General features: G+C 39.7%; 1 protein-coding gene across 3 annotated transcripts in view; it reads right to left on the minus strand.

Moving 5' to 3' along the window:
- The window catches only part of spire1b (spire-type actin nucleation factor 1b), a 31,877-nt gene extending 8,196 nt beyond the window's left edge, over positions 1–23,681 (minus strand). The window contains exons 1-9 of one of the 3 annotated variants that reach the window (XM_086154767.1): positions 23,119–23,653; positions 19,086–19,114; positions 11,377–11,610; positions 10,136–10,261; positions 5,179–5,253; positions 4,603–4,767; positions 3,842–3,928; positions 3,414–3,543; positions 551–601 (exon numbers count right to left, since the gene is read on the minus strand). In XM_086154767.1, coding sequence (XP_086010893.1) covers positions 551–601; positions 3,414–3,543; positions 3,842–3,928; positions 4,603–4,767; positions 5,179–5,253; positions 10,136–10,261; positions 11,377–11,610; positions 19,086–19,114; positions 23,119–23,479 — 1,258 coding nt within the window. In that variant the 5' untranslated portion in view covers positions 23,480–23,653. Of the gene's footprint in view, positions 1–550; positions 602–2,772; positions 2,815–3,413; positions 3,544–3,841; positions 3,929–4,602; positions 4,768–5,178; positions 5,254–10,135; positions 10,262–11,376; positions 11,611–19,085; positions 19,115–23,118 lie in introns of all 3 variants that reach the window. The other 2 variants (XM_086154765.1, XM_086154766.1) reach the window with 2 other exon arrangements.
- Positions 23,682–23,803: the final 122 nt, after the last annotated feature.

Raw genomic sequence — 23,803 nt, forward strand, 5'->3', positions numbered from 1 at the left:
ATAGTATTTCAGGAGTTGGGTTGGGAGAGTTAAGCTGGTCTGAAAGGGAGGCATTGGAGCAAGCTGGTGTTATACACAGAGCATGGATGCTTCTTTCAATGAAGTTTTTGGACTTGGGGACACCATAAAAGCTTCCTTTCAAAACAAAAAACAAGACCTAGTTTACAAACAGGCTCAGTCATCAGGTAAAAAATGAAGAAAACTATTAAATCGTCCAAATAAGTTTCCTGATGCTTACCTATGATTTCAGGGGGCAAAAGCAAAAAATAAACAAACCTTAAAGAGAGTTTGCCAAAAGGGGTGGCAAGTACATGCAAGACAAATTTACTTTCTTCTTTTACTCCCTTCTCTTGTTACACTAAAAGCGACAAGCTTATCATCTTCACAGTTGGTCATTTGCTTTCTCAGACACAAAAAAGGTGTAATATTTGACCTGACCCCTCCACATCCAGTCAAGATATATTAGTTTACAGCGAAGGAGGTAGACAGACAGACATTGGGGTTAAGGGTGAAGAAAGGTCTCCAAACGGCATCATTACTCATACTTTACCTAATCCTGTACGGAATAAGTCCTGTGGCATACTTCGAGTTTTGCCAAAACCTAAAAAGGAATACCTCCTTCATTAGGATAGCTGACAGGATGTTCTCGTTTGTGATATACCTGCACATTTGCAGGCTTTAGATGTATATACATCTAATGCCGATAACTAGGAAACTCATTTAAACTCATTTACAGTATTGCAAGGGACGGTCATAGCCAGGACGCCGACAGAAAGTCTTGTGTGTGTGTGTGTGTGTGTGTGTGTGTGTGTGTGTGTGTGTGTGTGTGTGTGTGTGTGTGTGTGTGTGTGTGTGTGTGTGATGTCTGAGCCGTGGGCCGCACTGGGCAACCCGGTACACTTAAAATGTAATGTAATGTCTACTGGATTGTGTAGAAAGTTTGACTTAGGCCACATTTTTCCATACAGGTTTCATATGTGATTGGTGAAACAGTAAATGAAAAATAATACTTAACAAAATATGTTATGATATAAAATTTTTGCTGCTATAAGTAGAAACTCATCTTGCAGTTCTTCATGGTACATTAGTGTAAAGAGCATTGCTACGAGCTTTTACAAATAATATCAAATTATTTCAAAAATGTAGTTTTAAATTTGGTTGTCATTGCATCTTTTTATTGAATCTGGAGTTTGCATTTATGTTAAAAAATAAGTGTTACAGATATGGGCAATCTTTTTTGTTTAGAAGAGCTTAACTTGCTTATATTCCTGAATATTTTATTTTCCAAGGAGACTAAGACGGCCCCCTCCTGTCTGCACTTAAAATTAATCACACGATTGATTGCAAGGTAAATCAAAAAATGCACGATTTGGGGCTTGAGAGCTTTCCTTGTGTTCTTTAAGTCTGACGGAAAATGTCATAAAATGTTCATTAAGCGTCAGGATGATCCCTCTTCCCTTCAAACATGGAGAGAATAAATGAAAATGTTTGTACACATAAGAAAAACAGACTCTGATATCATGAGGGATTGAGAATGCGCAAATAGATTTTGCAATGTGCAATGAGAGACACTGGCTTCAGCAGGATGGACTGTGGCACAGAGCATTATTCTGATTAACCTGACACATATTGCATTATTATTAATGAGTCCCGATTACTGTGCGGTTTGGTGTCTGTTACTGAGAAGAGTATGAGGCTTATTTCTTCCTGCACAACAACCCATTATCAGCACAATGTTTAGATTCAGCACAGTCATGGTGGAACACGTGAAAGACTCTTTTGTAAGAAGCAATGATACTGTTGGTGAGGTTTGCTTCTCCACTCACTCCGTTTATGGGAGGAATAGACATACATTTCTAGGGTTGACAGTGGAAGAGTTTGGAATATTGACTGCTTTATTTTTATTGCTGAGAGCTCACAAGCAATATTATTTAGTTAGTTAGTTATATGATCCTTTTCCTTCTTTGTGACAGGAGACTCACAATCCAGACTGAGTGGCTCCTGTCTTCATTATTCCTTGAACCTTTATCAAATTTTACAGATTGTCGCAGTTTGGTTCATAAAATCTTACCTTTTTTGTTCTAAATCATGTTTCCACTCATCAGTATTTCACCGCATTACTTACCCTACATTGCCTTTGCCAAAACATGGAGGTATATGTTGTATGTCTGAATGGCAGGAATTCATTTAGGTGAAAAAGAGGAAAATACTTGGTTTGCAATGGTTTACATGACCTATTTACTCTCCATAAAACAACAAGCAGAAAGAAAATACATGAAATGAACATAATCATATAAAAGGATGAAGAACTAAGGTCCGATACTACTTCAAATGTCCTGGATTTTAAGATTTAAATGGAAATTTCTCAAGAGCTCTCCTCTCTCCTGACAGAACTTGCAATATATGATCCAAATCAAAACCTCTCAAAGATCCTTGAGTCAGTTGCGAGGACAAGGCACTAAATTGTCCATATTTTTGCTTTTCCTCAAAGTTTCTGCCATGATTGAAAATCCTATGAGTGTCGCCCCGTCACCCATCCTCCATCATCTTACTGAAAGTCCAGTGCCCCGCATCGGCATGTTTCACCTCCACAGACAACAGCCGACCATCACAAACCACTGAAGCATGATAAGAAAAGTGTGCAGTGTGAAGATGACTGTGACCATATGTGTGCGTGAAAGGGTTGCCAGTGCAAATGAGAAGCCACACAAAGTAAAAAATGAAAAGAAATATCAAAAAAAGGAGTCTGGTAAGCAGCGAGGGGGACTTTACCTGATGCATCAAAACTGAAAGACATGCTAAGTGGCCGAATTACTGTAACGAGAAACAGTCATGGCATCGAACAATCATTGCGATTAAGATATCAGTGAAAGCGAGAATTAAAGGAAAGGGCAGTATCTGCTCATGTTATCCAGTTCATGCTCATTGCTGGGTCTCAGATCATTAATGTTTTGTTCATTTAATTACGGAAGATAATAAGGTTTCAAAAAGACCAAAGGAGGTTATAATGGGTAATTAACATTAAGGCACATAAGCGGAGATAGTGTTGTTAAAAGTTAATTGAATTGCCGACACTTAGCAAAACTTGCCTCAATGCAAATAAAATAGATAATGTGGCAATAACAGGCATTATTGCAAAACAAATGTGAAGAGTTAGGCAGCGTTAGCAACAACAAGACAGAGGATTGGCATCAGTTATTCTGTACAAAAGTGTATTGATGCTTTGCAATCAAATGTAAAATAGATAAAACTGGAGGAACGTTTGGTCAATACCAGGTATCCAACAGGGGCAAGTGTAAGCGCCATACTTCAGCTTGAAAAATATATTTCAGGGTGAAGTATGTTTTGATGTGTGTATAAGCATGTAAAAAAATGAAAATGACCGAGTAGAGAGTGTGTGTTGAAGGTCTTACCTAGCCTTCCCCTGCGGACCACGTCCGGCGACACGGGTCTGAGTTTCCTCTCTGCCTTAATTTCCTCCAGAATGCGTTCATGCAGTGTGGGAGGAGGCTGAGTTTGCGGCTTCAGTTTCCGTGCCGATACCTACGGAAGTTATAAAATGCTTTGTGAGACAGTGCAAACAAGGTGGAGTGTCATTAGAGCTGGATCTTGTTCTATATGTTCATCCTTAACTTACATTATCAGAGTAAGAGAAAGAAAAGTCAATCACTATTGTAAAGATTGTTGGAACTTATGAAGACAAGTAATATTTTTAATTTTGACATTTGATTAGATGTTTGATTAGGGTTATATATGGTGTCATTTAAGTCATGTTGAGGAATTTGGGTTTGGGATTATGATTCACTCTACTTGAATCACTGGCCCAAAGTTTAAAACTCACAGGGTTGAGCGGTGGTCTGGACCTGATGAAATCCAGGATGACTTCATGAGCACTCTTCTTTAACCTGGGAGGGATGTCCCCATTAACCTGACACAAAGACAGAAATCATTTTCAAAATGTATAATGAACATCTGCCTAATGCCACTGAATAGTTCAACATGAAACATTGATTAGTTCTTCTTATGAAGTCTATTGCAAGAAAAAATTCCCACTTAATTACTATACATAAATGCAGCATCAAGGTTAAATGTAAATCATCAGAATTATAAACAAATCTGCACCATAGCATACAATTCAACAGATAAAGGGTGCAAAAACAATGTTTGTTTTTGATCAAATAAACTGAACCCTGTCAAGTCGAAACCAGGTATCTTAGATGTCCTGAATCTTTCTTGACTTCTTGAGGTGAGCTTGCTGACTGGACATTTAGTCTCTTCTTCTACTGATAATTGGAATTATAGACAATCTCTGCAGAACAAAATAATCAGAAACTTTGGCAAAGTGTGACATTACTTAATTGGATAAAAAAAAAAAAAATTGAAAAAAATATTTGACATCATAATTGGTCCCAATTTCTTTCAACATCCAACAATTATTGAAGTGAGGGAGGTAATTATTCTATATTTATCGTAATTTTTTTATATACACATAATAAGCCAAACAAAAAATAATTCAATGAAAATTGGAAACCTAGCCCTCTTATATGAAGCAAGGCTCGTACATGCATTGATCTCGGTGTGTGTCCCACACTGGTTACTGACCATGACTTTGCGCAGTTTGTAGCGTTTGGACCTGATGTCATCCATGAGCATTTCATAGGGGGTCAGCTGGAACTCGATGGGCAGAGGGTTGTACTGCCGCTCTTGCACCTTCTTGAGCTTGACTCCTTCGCGTAGGTTCCTCATCACCTGAACCCAGAATCGAGCCTGATGGAGAAACCAAGCAACGGCATGAGGGAATGACGGCAGAAAATATGCGTATGACCGCCGGGGAGCAACATAATCTGCATACAGAATGCGGAGAACTCATCACAGCTTGTGTTCCCGTCAACCTAAACGTGTTATATTAAATCATAAGATAACATAATTTCCAAAAGATGCCCAAATAAACTGGATATGCAGGGTACAGAAATGAATGTGTGAAAGTAAAGTGTGGCACTGTAAGTTTATTTCATTTAGGCATTCTTTGTAAAGAAATGTAAAGTTTGAAAGAAGTGTTGGGTTGGGAAGCAATCAATATTATTATAAAATAGCAGTTCACAATTGCAGATAGGTATTTTTGTCTGAGAAAACTGTCAGGTGAATCATCAGTGGGGTCAGATATTAAAAGTTTCATACCCAGTCAGCGTTCTGTAGCTCATTCAGGTCCCTTCCGGACTCCTCTGTTGACTCCTCTTCCATTTTACGGAGGTTCTAATGTATAAAGAAAATGACAGAGATGGACTGTTAATGTAAAATTTAGAAAAATAACATTTCTGGAAAGAAAAGATCAAGGAATGAATGTCAAATTAGCAAAGTCTGCCATGTTATTTCATGGAAAAAAATAAAAAAAACAATAGTTTTGAAAAATACTTAAGTAAAGATATACTACTGTAACATCATCATATCACTCATGACCAATCAACCATTGATGGGCTTTGGAATTATTTAATCAGGTTTGAGGCCATTTATTGTTAAATTCTCATTTATAAGTTACATATGGCATCTGGGAAGCAGCTGAGGACCGGTTGCCTTCCTAAATGATGTGAGGAGAGGGTAAAAGGTCATCTAGGACCGGGGGGACTGAAATAGATACTTTTCAGGGAGGGGCGTGGTTCTCTAAAATGTAGGTCTCTGGGTGAGACAGTGTTGGAAAACAAAGTCAGCGAGACCGAGAGCCCATCTGTGAAAACACAGCGTTGAGCCAGCATCCTTCTCCTACTGCTTAAAGTTCAGGGTGACAATGTGTGAACATCCGAGTTGATCTCTCTCTCTCTCTCTAACTCTCTATCTCTCTCTCCCCAACACTGTCTGTGTGCGAGATAGAAACACTAAACAAAGTCAACAGTACGTTAAATTAGTGGGCAGAGCAATATGTTCCCTCTGGGAAAATAATCCTGATGAGGCTTTGCCTGCTACATCAGGACGGAGTTTGATTAATCGATCAGATCAAGTGTAGACTTGAGACATCAGTACACTCGGGAAATCACAATTCGACATCCCCCAGCCAAGGGACAGATGTCATCGCCGGATGGTGGACTCTGTGCATCCATTGTGTTATATCACAACATCAGTAATTCTGTGCCGTCACAACAATATGTCACAATATGAGTAGTAATCGCTCGTCCTGATGTGACACTGAAGAACCCAGTGGTTTAGAATAGCCCTTCAGATTATTGCTCTTCTAGTGGAGCCTGAAATAAGACCAATGAATCACACTTACTTTTCAATTGATTATCAGCAGTTTGAGTGGTGCTTGAAGGAAACAAATCAAAGTTACTTTTTGTCTGCATGCGGAGGGTCGGTTTTATCCCTCTCAGGCTCAAATTAAGTTGTGGCGTAATTAGCTAAGTAGCATTTAGCTGTCGCAAATCTGCAACATCTGCCTGGAGAGGGTTAAGGAAATGTATAATAGCGTTACTGTGGATAGTTAAGTTTACATAAATTAATGAATTGTATTTATGGCTATCTTGACATAAAAAAAATGTATAAAAAGTCACTTTAATACTTATCAACACATTTCACCAAAATTAAAAAGGTGAATTACACCTATGGCGTGTTCAGACCAACCGCAATATCTGAAATATTTATTTATGCAGGTAAATAAACGACGATGGCTGCCCTTCTCCAGAGAGGGGAAGCAGAGCAGCGTTGTTTAACACAAGCTAACCTTAACTCGCAATTTTTTCTTTTAGAAACGAGTCTGTTTGCGTTTCCAAAAAACATGCAGAAGGTTCACAGGAGACCCTACATTGCCCCAACATGTGAATGAAAAAGTGAAGGGTTGTTTGTCTCTATATGACATGTGAGAGAGCAACTGAAGTATATAAAGTATATGTATGTATGTCTTTATATGTGGACCTGAGATGGATGGGTGAACCAGTCCAGGGTGAACCCTGCCTCTTGCCCAATGACTGCTGGAACAGGCTCCCGCACTCCCACGACCCTCAGTGCAGGATAAGAGATATAGATAATGAATGAATAAATAATCCCTCCCCCCTTTTTAGAGCTGAAATAACTGAAATCCCAGTTAAGAAAATGTTGGGGACCAGAAGTTAGTGGTAATCTGACTTATCTTGTGTCTAAGAGCACTGACCTAAGAGGAAATATACACTGGTTTGGTTTTATTCACCAATCAGCAGCTTTTTAGTGAACGCCCTCCGGTAAGAGGCGTCTTTGAAGAGAGACAAGGAAATGATTTGGCAGCAATTGCTGATGATGAACGAACAAATCCAGACCTCCCGTTGGTCAGAAGACTGGCACAATGCTGCAGACCAGAAGATGGGGCGGGAGGATGGAGGCTCACAGCTGATCTCACACATACATACATACATACACACACACACACTCACATACACACACACACACACACACACAGGGTCTCTGATGCACAGATGCACACATACATTAAGAAATGAGTGAAATCACACCCTCACAATCTGTTCCCTCTGGTTTGTGAGAGCAGCCATGTGGGAATGAATATAGAATCACAGCATAGAGAGGCTGGCCTCGGCAATATGGAGAGAAAAAGATGATAATCAGAAGCCTCTTATTGACACTGACCAGTATCACAATTTGTGTTTTTTCTATCTTCCTTTCTTGCCTTCATTCTTTGTCCCCTCTACCCTGGAATAGGAGCCCTTTCCTCCTCGCGTGTTATGTAACCCTCTAAATCCCCTCTATTCACTCAGATGCATTACGTTTGCTAAAAGGGCAGCCGCAGTAGAGCATTGCAGGAAGGAACCCTGAGGTGCATAGGGACACTCACACACACACCCACACACACCCGCACACACGCACACACACACACGCACACATAAATCATCATCCTGCTATTGCTCCATATACTATTATGGTACTATTTACTGACCTTTGCACTAAACTGTATAAAGAAAAAACCTCTGCTGCTACTATCTTATGCTGTCAAATATCAGTTTGCATCTGCATGCACTTTATACTTGAAAATAAAGCTGACTTTGACTTCAACACATACACACACACAGAAAACACCACGGCAGGAAATTTTTCAACCATTAGTGAGGTCTTAAGTGCTACTTAGGAAAAACAAAGTTCATCTCAATGAAAGAATGAATTTGATGAAGTAAAAGTTCTTTTTTTTAACTAAACCAAATCCAATGGGTTTCAGATGAATGAGCTGATAATGCCTTTATTATATCATTTTACTTTCCCCCAATTCCCAATTCCAGTTATTTTGACAAGTAAATAATTATGGTGCATTTTAGGCTCTCCTCCTTTAAAAGCTGGACCCAAGGTAATCTACAATGACAAATCAGCGAGGAATGGACCTGGAAATCACTTGACATGCCCTTAAGGAATATAAAAGCATGAACCTTGAACCACATTCAATCTTCCAGGGTGTATAAAGATAGTGAAAATGTGTTACTTCACTGACCCAGCGACAGAAACAATTCAACCCGCTTGTGCTACCATTGCAATCAACATGAGTGGTGAGACGTTGAGCAAAGCAGTTTTGTCAGCACAGGGGTCAACTTCACTGTGGCCCACTTCAGCCTGTCTGCTGCACAGTGCAAGCGGGAAAATTTGGGACTCATCAGCAGTTGTGATGCACACAAGACCGGATTGTCTCGACACTGCTGAGAGCCAGGAAGTTTTGCTGAATGAGCTTCAAGCGTACCCTTTTGTCTCAACATTCTCAAGGAAATGAAAAAAAAACAAACAACAAATTATGCTGTATTACATTTCATGTAATCAAATTGTGTTTAATTAGGTATTCTGCATTTGCTGGTGACCCCCAACAAGACCCTTGAATGAGAGCTGGAACCTCCATTTGAAAATCCTGTCCTTAATCGATATACTAAATTTATGTGTGATTGGCCTTCAATAAAACATGATCCATAGTTGCTATATAAAGTTACGTAAAGGAACAAACAATAATTAAGTGGTCCATATGTCTTTCTTTTCGCTATTAAACAAAATGAGCAGCTACTATCAAATAATTAAAAATAATTGAATAATTTATACATCAGGTTACATGGTACACTATCTTAACAGTGTAAACCTAATACTTCCTCGATTTTGTGCACATACTTGCTAAGGGCATGACAGAGAAGTAAAAATGATTAGCATGAGCATGAGCTATTATACATTACGTCATAGGATGATAAATATTAGATGTGCTCATGCATTTATTTATCTGTGGTCATTACCGCATTTGTCACACACTGTATCATTTGTCTGGCACCATGCTGAGATCATTGCAGTCTGAAACCTGTACACATTTCATTCTACAATCCAATCAATCCACTCAGTAGAGATAGTTATTACTTAAAAAGACAAAATGTTACACTGAGATACACTACTTAGACAGCTATGCTCCTTTTCTTTCCTCATTTGCACTTTTAATACACAGATTCACCAAGGAAAACTGCATATGTATGACTATAGTCGTGCAGACTGCTCTTTTTACACCACAGTTATTATACATAATATTGTCAGTATAGAAATTCACACACAACTGTATCTACAAAAGAAAACAACTTATCAAAGAAGATAATTTTCATGTAAAACAAAAAAAATACAGAGCCTGTTGCACCTGGTCAGGGATAAGTGATACAAGAAAAGTGGTGAAATGAGAAAAAAATTGGGTGATGCCCACTGCTTGGGTAAAAATAGAAATAGAGCTTAGAAAAATTTTCAAGCTTATTTACAATGGTGTTGTTAATGTGATACATATATTTATTCAATTGCTTTTATTATTTCTTGAATAGGATCCTGTTAGGCCTGACATTTGGGCACCCAACCTCATATAAGTGACTTTAATACCAGGTGTATTAAACACGCACTTTAATTCATTTTATTTTTCAGCAGGGAATCCATAAACTAGTTAAGAGACCATTATAATAATAAGCTAACATAATATTTTAGCTCAAAGTACCTGAGTTTGAATCATGATCAAAAGAAGCTAAATAGAGGAGATATGACACTTGGAACAGGAGACGCTTGGAGCTTGTGAGGTCTTTATGATGAATAACTGCCGTTCATTGTTGTGATAAGTTCAGTAATCATGTGAGGAGCAGAGATTTACACATCCACAAAGATCTACACAAAGTCCTACCTCTTTAGCGCTCTTGATTTTCTCTAGGAAAGTGTGGAGCTCCTTGGTTTCTGTGTACAGAGCCCGACACACTGCTTGGTAATGACTGGGGGCATCTGACAGGCTGGGGAGATGACCTGTACACAACTGCAACACAGACAGAAAAGCATTTTGAATATAAAATAAAGCAGTGAAGCGTTTTCCCTTGTCTGCCTGCATAATCATGCAACGATAAAACTTTGCAGAGCATGAGACAGACTAGGACATCGTTTATAGTCACATTAGGCTTGAAGGTACAACAGACCTTGTACCTGCTCTGTTAACCTGCACCTGTAATTTACTTCCCTCCAACATCCTTGCATCACTCTGTATCCGTATTGGTGAAATACTTATAAATGTGTGCACATGTTAATGAGATGTTCTAAACATTGTCGGTGTTTGTGAGCCCAGGGACAATGTGTCTCCTTTCTCAGACTTGTCATGTTGAGATATGCGTCAAAGTCTGGTGTGAGCATCTTGCAAGAGAAAAATACAAAATAATTATACAGTTTCCTTCTAATGTTACTTTCATATCGGAGTTAGAGAGGCAGATATTGTCCTACTGTATAATTTTGTGTAATTTTCAGAGATTATTAACCAGACTGTCACTTCGGCCAATCTATGCATTTGCCCAAACACATTAGGGATGTCTTATCATTTTCTAATACGAAATAATGATTATGAATATTATGAATATGTTTAAAATGTAATGTATGTTTGGAATAGTAACACAGAAAAATAGGGGTAATTTAGTTTAGGGAAGCATGAAAACAGAGTGGACTTATGAGTCTGACAGCCCGGCTGCCACTGTGCTCTGACACATTGTGTGTTTGTGTGTGTGTGTGTGTGTGTGTGTGTGTGTGTGTGTGTGTGTGTGTGGGGTTGTGCACACTTTCTTCTTTCACATGTCTTCTTTCTTTTCAATCTGCAACAACCCATACTTTGACATTTTTAGTAAAAAATGCAGTTACAGACTAACTTAAATTACCCATTCAAGACAAACCATGTGTTAATTTTACTGACATGCACCATGAGAATAGCAGAGCTCATGTCTCTCTGACAAAGAATAAATAATAAGTCCCATAGCCTGCCTATGGCCATGTTGGAATAATGGGATGTGTGCTGCCTTTTCATCCAGGAAATGAGTTCATCCAAATTACTCATTCTTGGATGGCAAAATGTTTAACAGGGCAGTATCAAATATTTTTGAAAAATAAAGGTACCTTGAGGATGGCCCCATAGCCCTGGACAGTGAAAGTATCCGAGCCATCCTCCGCCTCGTCCTCCTCTTCGGTGGCCTCGTAGCCTTCATCGGGGCAAACGTCGGTCTCGGCCTCAGCTATGTTGGTCATGAGGTCAATGAGCTGCTCCAGAGGAGGGCTGAGCTCCCGCTCCTCATTCTCCTTCAGCCCATAGTCAAGAGCCTTGTATATCATGATGCCCAGAGATTCAATAACCTGTATGATGAAAGGTTATCCATCATGTATAATGTATATAAAAATCGCAAAAAATAACAAATGATTCAGAGATTATCACATTTAGCCTCACAAATAATGATTCAGGGTTGTGTAATATGGATACCAATCTAAGGTAGTCAAGCAATATATATTGCCTGTCAGTTTGTTCAGGTGTGACTTTGGCAATTAGTGCAGTGTTAATGGTGTCTGATGATAGAAATGACTTGTAATTATACACAATTTATGAATATGTTTTGTATGATTGGGTGTGTACTGGAAAACAATTATGTATTTGTGTCTTTGTTATGCAACACGATCCTCTTTCATATGCTGAGCTTGAGCAGAACAGCTGTAATTTTCTGACCTCACGACTTAACCTTTCATGAAAAACCTCTCCGCAAACAAGTCCTCACACACATACATACACACAAACACACACATTACCTGGCCTTTTTCAATCTGACATGGAAGCGGATTAAAGTGAGTAGTTTTTACCATTAATTGAAACACAGTATGAATAGCAAGCGGATGAGATTACATCATTTCACGGTTGGGGAAGTACAAGAATACAAGAACTATAGGGTAATACATGAAAAAGGGCATTTTTTATCAAATAAAATCTTGCAAACTCATCCTTGTACAAGTGCACTCAAGTATGATAATTGTTAATTATATACATAATAAGATGAATCATGAGACTTTTGATAATGAATTCTTTGTGTTATGAAACCCCAGCACAGTATGTTTTCCTGTAACTTAACTCTGTATATAACATGATCTAAAAATCATCAAGGAAAATATTGCATTGAAGTTATTGCTTATTTCACTGACAGAAAATATAATTGTTTCATTCTACTCTTTTAAAAGACAGCAACTTGGCACCATTTACTTGCAGTTCAACGCTTGCTGCGGGAAACAACACTCATCCTGTCAGCAGAGCGATGAGGTATTAAAATGGTTGTTTTGCGGGGAAACAATCAATCCCTTGGTTCTCTCTCTTCAAGCTAACAGCACCTGGTTGCCCCAAGATTAGTTGCTTTTTTTTCCCATTTCTTACAAACAGGCATTTTCTCAACGAATGCAAGAATTCAACTGCCCTGCAGTGACATAACTGTACTCATCCTTACTTTTCTGCACTGACACCTGAATTAATATGAATTTATTTTAAGATTTTAAGCAGGATTTCTCGATCAGATGCGGATCCGGAGATGGAAGCCAGTTGGCAGCCTGGCAGGTGGGAACGTGCTGCCATTTCAAAAGGAGCAGCTACAAAATGAAGCCTGCTGTGCTTTGTGGTCATCGTAAATGACGGCACTGGACAGTCTACTTGGTTTCATGATATTTTACTTAAAATCTCTAAAGACAACATGCTGAGTGTTACATCTTGCGGATTTGGTTTTGTTTAAAACGTGTCTTAACTATCATACCTTAATTCCCTCTCTCTTTGTAAGCTTTTGATGGTAAATATCCAACTATGTGGTCACATGTTGTTATTGAGTTGTTAAATAGTTCCTACTTGTAAACACAGTCGTTTCTGTGTGGACATTCAAAGAATCCAGTATATCTCCCTGGAAGCATAAAGAGCTGTGGGACAATTGTTAACCCATTATAAGTATGTTTTGCATATTAAACGACAAAGTTCGGGTACAAGAGATCAAAATCGTGAAAATGTGTCAGTAAATATTGTAATTATTTTTCAGTTGCTAACTATACAGACAAAAAAACCTCCAAGATAAGAGTTGGCGGAATTGTTTTTTTTTTTAAATGTGGGTGAATATTTTTTGACTCTTTCTTGTTAGTGCTTACACTGATTGAGTTCTATGCAAACAAAATTCAGTAATGACTTCTAAAGAAAACAGTCTAGATACCAAACATCATGTGCAGGAAAGGAGCTGGAAAGCTCCGGTCTAGCACTCAATTGTCTGCGGTCACGGTGGATAAAGCCAGCAGTGCCAACATCAAGACAAAGCACAAGAGTGAGAAATCACACAGGGGATTATTCTGCCTCCCTGAGCGTGGACGAGGGGGGAGCGTAAGCCGGGCTGGAAGCATATAAACTACTAAAGAAACGCTGAAAAAAGGGGGAACGCGAGTGAATGTGAGAGAAAAAGATGGCGAGTAAAATAGATGGTTCAGCTGAAGGATGAAGCTGAGGAACGCGACATAAACGCCACTGGGTGGGTGAGAGTTGTAGAGAAGGAGAGCAGGGGAGGATGAATCAAAACAAAGAGCAGGGAGAATGAAGACAAAGGGCAAATAACTGGAGGCTAATAGAGGGAGGAGGGTTTATGTTTAAGACCCCTCCTCTTTGCCTTTCACATTTGATGGGAGGGGGCGGCTGAACACAACATCTTTGTCTGAGCTCAACCCTGCTCAATATACAAACCAAACACACACACACACACACACACACACATACACACACACACACACACACACACACACACACACACATACACACACACACACACATACACACACACATACATACATACACATACAACACCTGTCAAACCCGCAGGCTGAGAAATAAGAAGAAGCCATGAACATGGCAAGAATATGATAATTAATTGGGGTTGTATATGTAAAATAGGTTTTATCTACAGCCTTGCCTGGATGCTGTGAATTCACTGTTACTTCAAAAATTCACAGCGGTGTCCCATCTGTGAAATGAGATAAAAAAAAATGGAACATTGGATGAGACGATTTTCCACTTCTACCGTCACATTTCCACATCTACTTTAACACCTAATTGTAACGTCGTGAAGTTGAATAATGTGAGAAAATAGAATTACAGAGAAAATGTATGAAAAGGTTCTTTTCAGTTGACTAACTGCAATCCAGGACCAATCGCAGGAAACAAAAAGCCTCTTCATGAATACTTTCTACATACTAAAGCAAAACCAATATGTCTCCTTTCCATTTACAAATCTCCCTGAATGGTTCCCAGGCTTCCAGGCGACTAAGCAGAATGATGGGATAGAAGGGAAGAGGGGATGGGGAGAGGAGGAAAAAGAAAAAGGGGGGAGAGGAAGAAGATGTCAAGCAAAGGAGATTTGCAGGCCCGGCAGGGACCTTCATCACAACCTAGAACAACCTCACACAGCTCGGCTTAAATTTGAGCATTCTAGTGGTGGAGAGGGAACCGGCTGGCCGAGGGGCCAAAATCAAAACCAGCGGGACACACAGGGGACATGTTTTTATTTTTTGAGAAATGAAAATTAGTGATTGTTTTCTTGTCCTACAATGCTCCCCTCAACCTCAACTGAACCTTTTAATTATTAAGGATTAAATTGCCGTATGGTTGAACGGCACTCTAGCTGTTTGTGACACAATAATTAATAGAAAAACTACACGTGTTTGTTTTGTTCTTTCATGCGGATAGAGGTGGGCTTACTGCCCTGCTTTTACGCCTCGCTGTCCTGATGATGAAAACGAGTGCGGGCTCATTATTTTCTTGACTGATCCAAATCAATGTTGCAAAATAATATTGCCCTATGATGTATCACCCCTGTGGTTAACCTCTTATAAGTAAAAAAAAACAAAAATCCTCTCTTGACCTGGAGGAGGGGCCTTACTTACAGCCTTTTTACAATGCTAATGGAAAAAGACACAGCTTTAAATTAAACAGATCTTTGAAATTTGTGGATTCGCTATGACTCATCACTTTTATTTATGTTTGCATTGAATGTAATTATGATATTAATTCTTACACTACAAGAACAAATTTACTGCAGAACAGCAAAGATTTATTTAGGTTACATTTTTTTTAAGGTAAGTATGTGTCTGTGGTCATCAATAATAACAACACAAAACATGAATTGTTGTTGGTAATAATCACGGGACAACCCTCACTCGCTGTTCCACCCAGCTGGAAATGAGAATGCAAGAAAGCACACTTTCTTGCATTTCTACATCCACGACATTAGATTTCACACTTTTACTTTCCATACTGGAAAGTATTGCACCACCCATGATGATGCACCGTCCTGCATGCGCCCAAAGGCAGGATTCGGATTCAGGAATTCTTTCAATGTGTTTAATCCATTCCCACAATGCAAAATGGCTTTGGTGACAAACTTAATTCATTCTGCTGCCCCATTCCTACAAGGTTAAATGTAACATGTCACATCCCCACTTTGCTCTAGACCGATACCACAGATTATGTAACAATACCCTTGGGTTTCATATGGCCAGGTGTCTGCTGCCTCATATTTTTATCACAAAACATACACTTAACAACAATCTGAAGCCCAGCTTGTATTCGGTGCACATCCGGAATCCGTCTGTTTGTCCAAATGCCATTTCAAACATTACCGTGAAAAATAAACTTCATACATATATTTCAAACTTGTCTGTTTATTCTTTGTAACATTCATTTCATTCTTTGTAAATGTATTAAATAATCTATCCCGTCCTGTATATCATAATAATATCCATCTCATTCTGTATACATATAAATGTATTATTATGTTGTTTATTGCCACTGTTTATGTATGTATATATGTATGTACGTATGTATGTATGTATGGATAGATGGATCTATCTATCTATCTATCTATCTATCTATCTATCTATCTATCTATCTATCTATCTATCTATCTATCTATCTATCTATCTATCTATCTATCTATCTATCTATCTATCTATCTATCTACCCATTACACTGGCTTTTGTCGCTGAGAGCAAACACAAGAGCCAGTTGTGTTGACTGAAAGCTGAGACTGGAATCTCTGAGATCAGCACAAAGTGTTCATATAAAATGGATTAGGGAAACAATGCACCAATTTAGAAGGTGATTCTTTATTTGTGGGAGTTTGGGAATTAAATCATCGCAACAATAGTAAAATCAAGTGAGCTTACGGAGAGTGAAACAGCAATTGTAATTGTTTTTCTTTTTTTCCTATAATTATCTTGCAGGCAATGAAAGTCAATCAATAGATAAGCACTTCCACACTGGACCTTTCAAAACACATGAACAGTCCTCCTCAGCTTGGATAGAAATAATAAAAAAGTTAAATAGTCACCATAACGAAGGCAAACACATTTTCCAAATGAGATTTTCTTAGTAAAAAATTTCCTCAGACTCAAGTAGCTTGTAAAAATCAAGGAAACTGACCAGCAGACGGAGAAAGATACAGATACATGCTATTTCGTTCCCACAATAAGATTAATGTTTGTGAGAAAGAAAGGGGAGAGTTATTTCCTCTCGGGCAAAAAACAAGTCCTGAGGTGATTTCTTTCCCGGGTTCTTATGCCTGACTGCGCTGCTGTGACCTCTGACTGTCATATGACTGATCATGGCTGCCCGGTAGACGTGGCGCCCACATACCTTCACCTCAAGAGCTGAGAGAACTGAACCCAAGTCTGTATTTGCATTGCGGATTCCCTTCTTTTTAAAAATTTCTATCAATTCTCCTTTACCTTTTGATGCACAGAATAAAACAGAACTCCCATAGATAAAAGTGTTATTTGCCACAGAAAAGTTGAAACCTTCACTCTGGTAGGCTTGACCGGATGTTTACATTAAACACTGGAAATAATCTAGAAGTTCCTTGACAGGCTTCAATGCAGAGCCCTTGAGTGAGCACGCACGGTTACACTTTGACACAAGGGGATGGAGCTGAACATAATCCACCACTTTCTGTGGCTATACTTGATCATGGGACCAGTGAGGGTTCAGATAGCTTGGCTAGAGGGTTCTGCGAAATAAATTCTTCACATTTCACGATCGAGCTGCATTAAAATCAAGTAACAAATGTCAAGCACTTCCACTGAACTCGGTGCAGCATCCTACGTCTCCAAGGCAGGTGACTGTCTGCACGAAAAACATCATCTGACAATTTCAAGCACGTCATTTGGCAGCGCTTGCTGCTGTTTGTAGATACTGTGGTGCTCATGCAGCCTCGAGCCAATTTTTATGGTGCACGTCCGCAGGATGCAGCTGCAGCAGGTTTTGGTGCCGTAGATCACTGAGCACATCCAAGACCCTGCACGTACCGTAGCTCTGCCTGCCTCACCATTGTGAAAACACATCGCTGGTGCAAAGCTGCTTAGCTAGGATTTGTCTATACAGTTTCACTTACTGTTTGACGACTGCGCGTTTGCTCAAGTTAGCCACTGCGCATCTGTTACCAAAGCTGTCTCGCACTACTTCAGAACTCCCTGCGTTACACGACACAACTACAATGAGCAGGGAGTCATCTGATAGAGTCACACACACTTGGTATTTGTTAAGATAAATAACAGTAAAAAGCTTCTGTGTCCTCGAAAGTCACCAAGGAAACATCTGCAGGCTGAAATGATTCTACCCACATAATCTTGCAAAGTGTTCCTAAAGAGCAAAAGTGAGCAGAATAACTAATCCACCAGGTATTTTGGTGATATTATAGATGGGGGAGTGTGTGCGTGTGTGTCAGTGCATGCGTATGTCTGTATGTGTGTGTATAGGCTTACGCACGCAAGGCTTAAATCAGACAATGACATTTTGAAAATGCTTGTTCTGAGAGTTCACTGTTTGGGGTTGATATGACGAGGGTGTCACAGTGGATCACATTCAGGCTTTGGATTCTGCTAGAGGCTTTTTCATCGCAACATTTCTCCTGAGAAGTCTACCAGGTGCAGGAGTGCATCACAATCCAATATGATATGTATATTTATACAGTGTTAATGTATCATATTTAAGTAATATTACATTTATTAATTTCTGGAATCATTTGAAGCTCAAAGAAATCAAATTCTAAAATGCAACCGTGAACATATTGTTTAAGTAATAATGTAAAAAAATAGAATTTCGGTTTTAAAAGAGAAAATGGTCTGTCCAATAACTAAGGAATTTGTGCAACAACACAAACTCTACTGATAAGTTTTGTTTCTCTATCATCCCGTCCAACTGAACTTTTCAAGCTGAGTCATCATTTTTCATGTAACTGGCTCATATAGCTGACAGAATAAGCTTTGACACAGCATGCATCATCCTCTCAATCCTCTCCACATTCCCTTTCAAACGCATCCCTTAAAATGACTAATGTTCCACTTATGTTACTTTCGGATGAACATTGCACTTTTTTTTTTCCCAAACCAGTAGCTGTCCAAGTAATCCCTCCACGTGACTGGGATGTCAAGGCATCGCTTTGTTTTCATTCTCTGACCAACTAGGCCACACATCAATCACTTGAACCAAATATTGTAAAAAAAAAAAAAAAAGACTCTATCGTCAGAAAAAAAAAATTGTATATATGTTTATGCCTGTGTGGAATCACATACAAGTACAGGTACACATACACGTACACATTTTCCACTTTTAGAGTGCCAAGAATTTTGTTATAGCCAATGCATGAATGTATTTTGAAACTGAAATTCCACTTACAAGTAGCAAGCAATACAAAAAGAGTATGCATTTTATTCATAAATCCTGTTTGCATGTGGTGATGTATAATAAGTGTAATAATAAGAACACAAAGGGGGAGACTCACCTCTGTTGTCGAACAAGGGCTGTATTTACCTGTAAGGATACAAAAGAGCAGTGTTGGGATAAGTAGCAGATCCATACAGAAATCAGCTTACATCCAGAATATGTCGCAAAAAACTCAAGCATATATTTAACAGTTAATGCATTTTTGTATCAGTCCTGAAATAGAAACATGTACATGTTTATTGTTTGGATCCATGTGATTATTTTAAAATTCGTGCTGATTTTGATCTATTTGTGTCTTTCTGAAATGGAGTGGAGAAACTTCTGAGACCAGACCAGACAGGAATAGCTATGAGTGCAGATTTATCATCTCCTGTAAAACTCTCAGCTTTAATAGATAACACATGTCATTGTATGTTTTTTTTTTTTTTATTTCACTATAAGATTAAATTCTGCAAGTTTATAGCTGAATTTGAGTTAGCTTAGAAAACAGCTGGGTGGGAATGTCAGCAGCAATTAATACTCCAAGGCCCATTACAGCCTGTGAGAACTGCAGATTAGCTCACAGTTGGTGTGAAACTGTGTCGTTACAGCAGCGTATCTCTGTTTCTTGAACTAGCTCATTTTCAATCCCAAATTGTCTCATTACTGGCACCAATACATCGCTAATTTTCACCTTCTCCTCAGCCTTAATTGATAAGAAAGAAGAGGCTTTATACGACATGGCATATAGATATAAGTTACTAATGTGATGTACATTTATGATCTTCGGGGGCACTTTCGATTCCCTTGTTTCAGAAGAAGGCCATACGAATAAAACCAAGAATGAAACAAATTCTGTGTACATTCTATCAACACATTTGTTAGGTAAGTGAATTTCAATTTTCACCTTTCACAGACACAACGATCCCAGAACAGAAACTTTAAAATGTAAAAGACTTTAAAAAAAAAACCTAGTCGTCATCCAGTCTTGATGATGAATTGAAATATTTTTCTAGTTTTCCAGTGCACCCGCTTTAAAAACCGTTTCATTTGAAATGACTTCAGTAGTTTGAGTAGCATGTGGTGCCATGATGTCAGAATTCCACGCGAGCAGGAGTCATGCATGAATGTCCTCCATTCACAAAGAAGACCCACTTTAACATCGCTGCAGGCTCCATACACACAACTTAACAGTGGACCCTGGGAACAAATGGCGTTTTTGTTTGAAACCAGGAAGTGATGCGACATCACAACACCTCTGACATCAACTAGTGACCTTAAGGTGCATCAGCAGATTTAAAATGCAATCTTGTGGCATACATGATGGTATGTGTGTGTGTGTTTTTTTGTAAAAAGACACTTAAGGGGTTGAGAGAAGCGCGAAGTTAAATCTTCAACGCTGAGCATATGATGAAAACATATTATGGAGGTGCTTTAAATGCTCAGCTTTTCCTGTTTTGGGGTTCAGATGCAACTTCAAATGTCAGGTGCCCCAGATACACTTCTGAATGCACACTATAAAAAGAATAAGACTATCTGCCTAACTTTGATTTTAAAAATGCAACAGCAAGATCCCTCTGGTCCTCCAGTCCGTGCTCTCTAGGTGAGACATCATGGCCTGAGAATAAGGAATAGCCTGAGAGCCTGACTGTCTTCACAGAAAGACGTCAGCCTTGTGGATTCTATCCGGCAGACAATCATACTATCATATCTTTAAAAAATCCCTTTGTTAATGTGGTCTTGATTGATGCAGTGATTGATTGAGTGTTGAGGTGACTGATTGACTAGTTCATTGGTTGACTGATCACTGATTGATTGATTTATCGATTGATTGAGAGATGTTTAAATCAGTGGTTACTCAGCTCTCCTACCCCAAAGATCAACTATGATGTCAACAAAGAAAGGCTGGATCTGTTTACTCAAAAATGGTCAAATGAAACATGTTGTGGGGGGTTTAATGCTTTATCTATGGAACATACACTTTCTTTCTACATTTGTATTTTAAACACATTGAAGAACAGGGCACCGTCTATACATTCTATGATCATTATTCAGATTAAATATTTCATGTTTTTCTTTTTCATTCTTTTTTTTCTTTTCTTTTCTTGTCTTTTCTTTTTCTTCAAGTTAAAACAGGATTTGGCTGACTGACATTATGATGCAGTTAGTGCGACATAATTTTGTCACATTTTAATAAAAGTTCAACAAAATAGTTAACCCTTAAACAGCCTCCGGGTAGTGAAATGAGCATGTTCATGTTTATAACAGGACTTCAACTATTACAGGCCATCAATATGAAAATAGACAGATCGGTGGCAAAACTCTCACCATGATTCACCCTGAAGGTATCAGAGCCAATTCAACAGACTTATAAAGGGCCTCCATTTTTTCTGTTTTTGCTTTAGATTTCTCACTATTATTCTGTGAATCAAATCAGGGTATTAAAGGCAGGAGCAAATCAGCTTGTTTTGCTATTTAGAGACAGACCAGGCTCCTATAAGTAGCAGGGAGAGCAGTGCATGTATAGTGGATGTGTCGCACACCAACATCCCTCTCCTCATTTTCCCGTGCATGATGCTTTCAGTGCCATTTCTATCTCCATTCTGTGCCACGATGGACAAAATGCATGTCTATTGTGTACCTCATTAATGCACAGGAATTTAAGCTGCAGGGCCATTCCTGGATAAGTAATAAAAAATGTAATACATTATGTGTAAAAATGCCAACAACAGATGTCAAACTACAGGAGATCCAAAGCATTTTTGCTGTTGGAGGTGATGTTTAATAAATGAAACTACCTGAGCTCCCCTCCCCAGTGGTTGCTTCCATGTTCCTAAAAATAGCCCATTCATTCTAACCATATAGACCTACAGGCCACAAGCAGCTGCAGCAGTAGGAGCAGCAGTAGGAGCAGCCGGGCTTCTCTGTCTTTACTTTTGAAAGCTTTCGATGCTTTTATCCGATGGAAAAACATTCTATCGGCAGTTGTGTAGATGCCACGCAGGTGACGTGTCTCGTCGCTTTTGGCTGTTTGCAGTCTGTCGAGTCTGATGAGAAGCCAAGATGCTGAACAATGTTCTGCCTTGACGTGAGACGAGACACGTGCAGTTTGTTTTGACACCGGTGTTAACGTATCAGCCCTGTGGGAGTACTTCACTGATCCACAGAGGGATCAGCGAGGTGGAGTTTAGAGGATGTGCACTTGTGAATAATGTATTTGAAGTAAAAGATTTTAACCCGTAAAATTCAGTCAGCCATTTGGAAAAATACACAGGGAGCAGTATGTTGTGCTTTCATGGTCTTTAAGGGTTATTGTAAAACTGGTATTTTTATAATTATGAAGACTGTTCTCTATTTTAGTTTTGTCTGTCACGCAGAGGGAAAAGAAAAAAAAGAATATTGACAAATCAAGTCTGCAATTGGCCAGATAACAGTTTTCAATATCAATGTCATTGATATTGGACTTCAGGATACTGGATTTCTGATTCAGTGCTTCCAGGTTAAACTCCCATTTTGACAGTGGGAATGGACTTCCAACAGCCGAGTTCTGACTCCTGATTCCCGAAGCATATTGCCATTGCACACTCCAGAGTCCATGAAATCCTCTAAACATCCGTATGCCTGTCCTGTTGCTATTCACACAGGCATCAGCTGACACTTGACCTGATCGGTGACCATGCAAACATTGTGGCGTGTAATCACATGATTTAGCCAGGCAGAGCGGGATGAAGCAGGGTGTACGATAGGAAGCAGTGTAGCATAGGTTTGTTTTGGGTTTGATGGTTTTTTTTTTTTTTTTAATGAAAGACTAGGGAAAGTAGGAATCAGTGAAAACAAGGGGTAATCGAGATGCCCGGGGGTGCTGGGTTAGAACATATCGCTCTGTTTATCAGCAATCCCGGAAGATTACTATCCCTTCTTAAAAAGAAAATCAAGCACATCGAAAGACACCATCATGTGTGTATGACTATTCTATTGCAGGTCACCTCTGCAAAAACTCCGTGGTTTTGAAAAGGCCTCAGTAAGAAGCCGTTGTGTTTGAAATGCAAATGATGCTCTGGCCTGGATCCAAGTTGCCGTGGGGTCACCCGGAGTATCTGATCGTGTGTTACCTTCACAATCCTGGTGCTGCAGCCTCACGGAGCCGTCCCTGTGTATCCTTACATCCCCCGGTCCGGAGATCCTCCTCGCAGCCTCCGCTGCTGACGCCTCGGCGGCGGCGGCGACGGCGATGCTTCTCCTACTCCGATGCTCCCTCGCCAGAGTCCGGCAGCACTGGTAACACACCGCCCAAGCCTGCTCCTCGTTGATGGGCTGGTTGTAGAGCCTCAGTATCTCATCCAGAGACAGATCCTCGGGCCCCGCAGCCTCCGTGGAAGTCATGATGCTGCGCTGTTGCTCCTGCCGCCGCTCCTCCCGCTGAGGCGCAGCATCCGTCAGCCCTCCGTCTTCCCCGCATCGCCTCTCGGCCATCCTTTCATTCTCTCGGGCCTCAGGAAGCTCGGTGATGAGGAGCGCGGTTCCTGACGGATCTGTGAGCGGGGACCGGGAGGCATGGATGCAGTCCTTCCCCGCTCCCCCCACCCCCCGAGTCGAACGGAGGCTGATTTTGCTCCCGTGCGACGCGTCCAGGGTCCGGTACCAGAAGTCAGTCACATGACGTCTGCATTCCGTGTGTCTCAAATCACGGCCCCAAACCAAAGCTCTTTTCGTAATCACATGATCTCTCTCTCTCTCTCCTTCTCTCTCTCCATCCATGAAACCAGGGCCAGTCAAACCAGAGCGTCAAACCTCTAA

Source organism: Fistularia commersonii, chromosome 11 (genome assembly GCF_037954325.1).
Source record: "Fistularia commersonii isolate RoL2024-O1a breed Wild chromosome 11, RoL_Fcom_v1.0, whole genome shotgun sequence".
Taxonomy (NCBI): domain Eukaryota; kingdom Metazoa; phylum Chordata; class Actinopteri; order Syngnathiformes; family Fistulariidae; genus Fistularia; species Fistularia commersonii.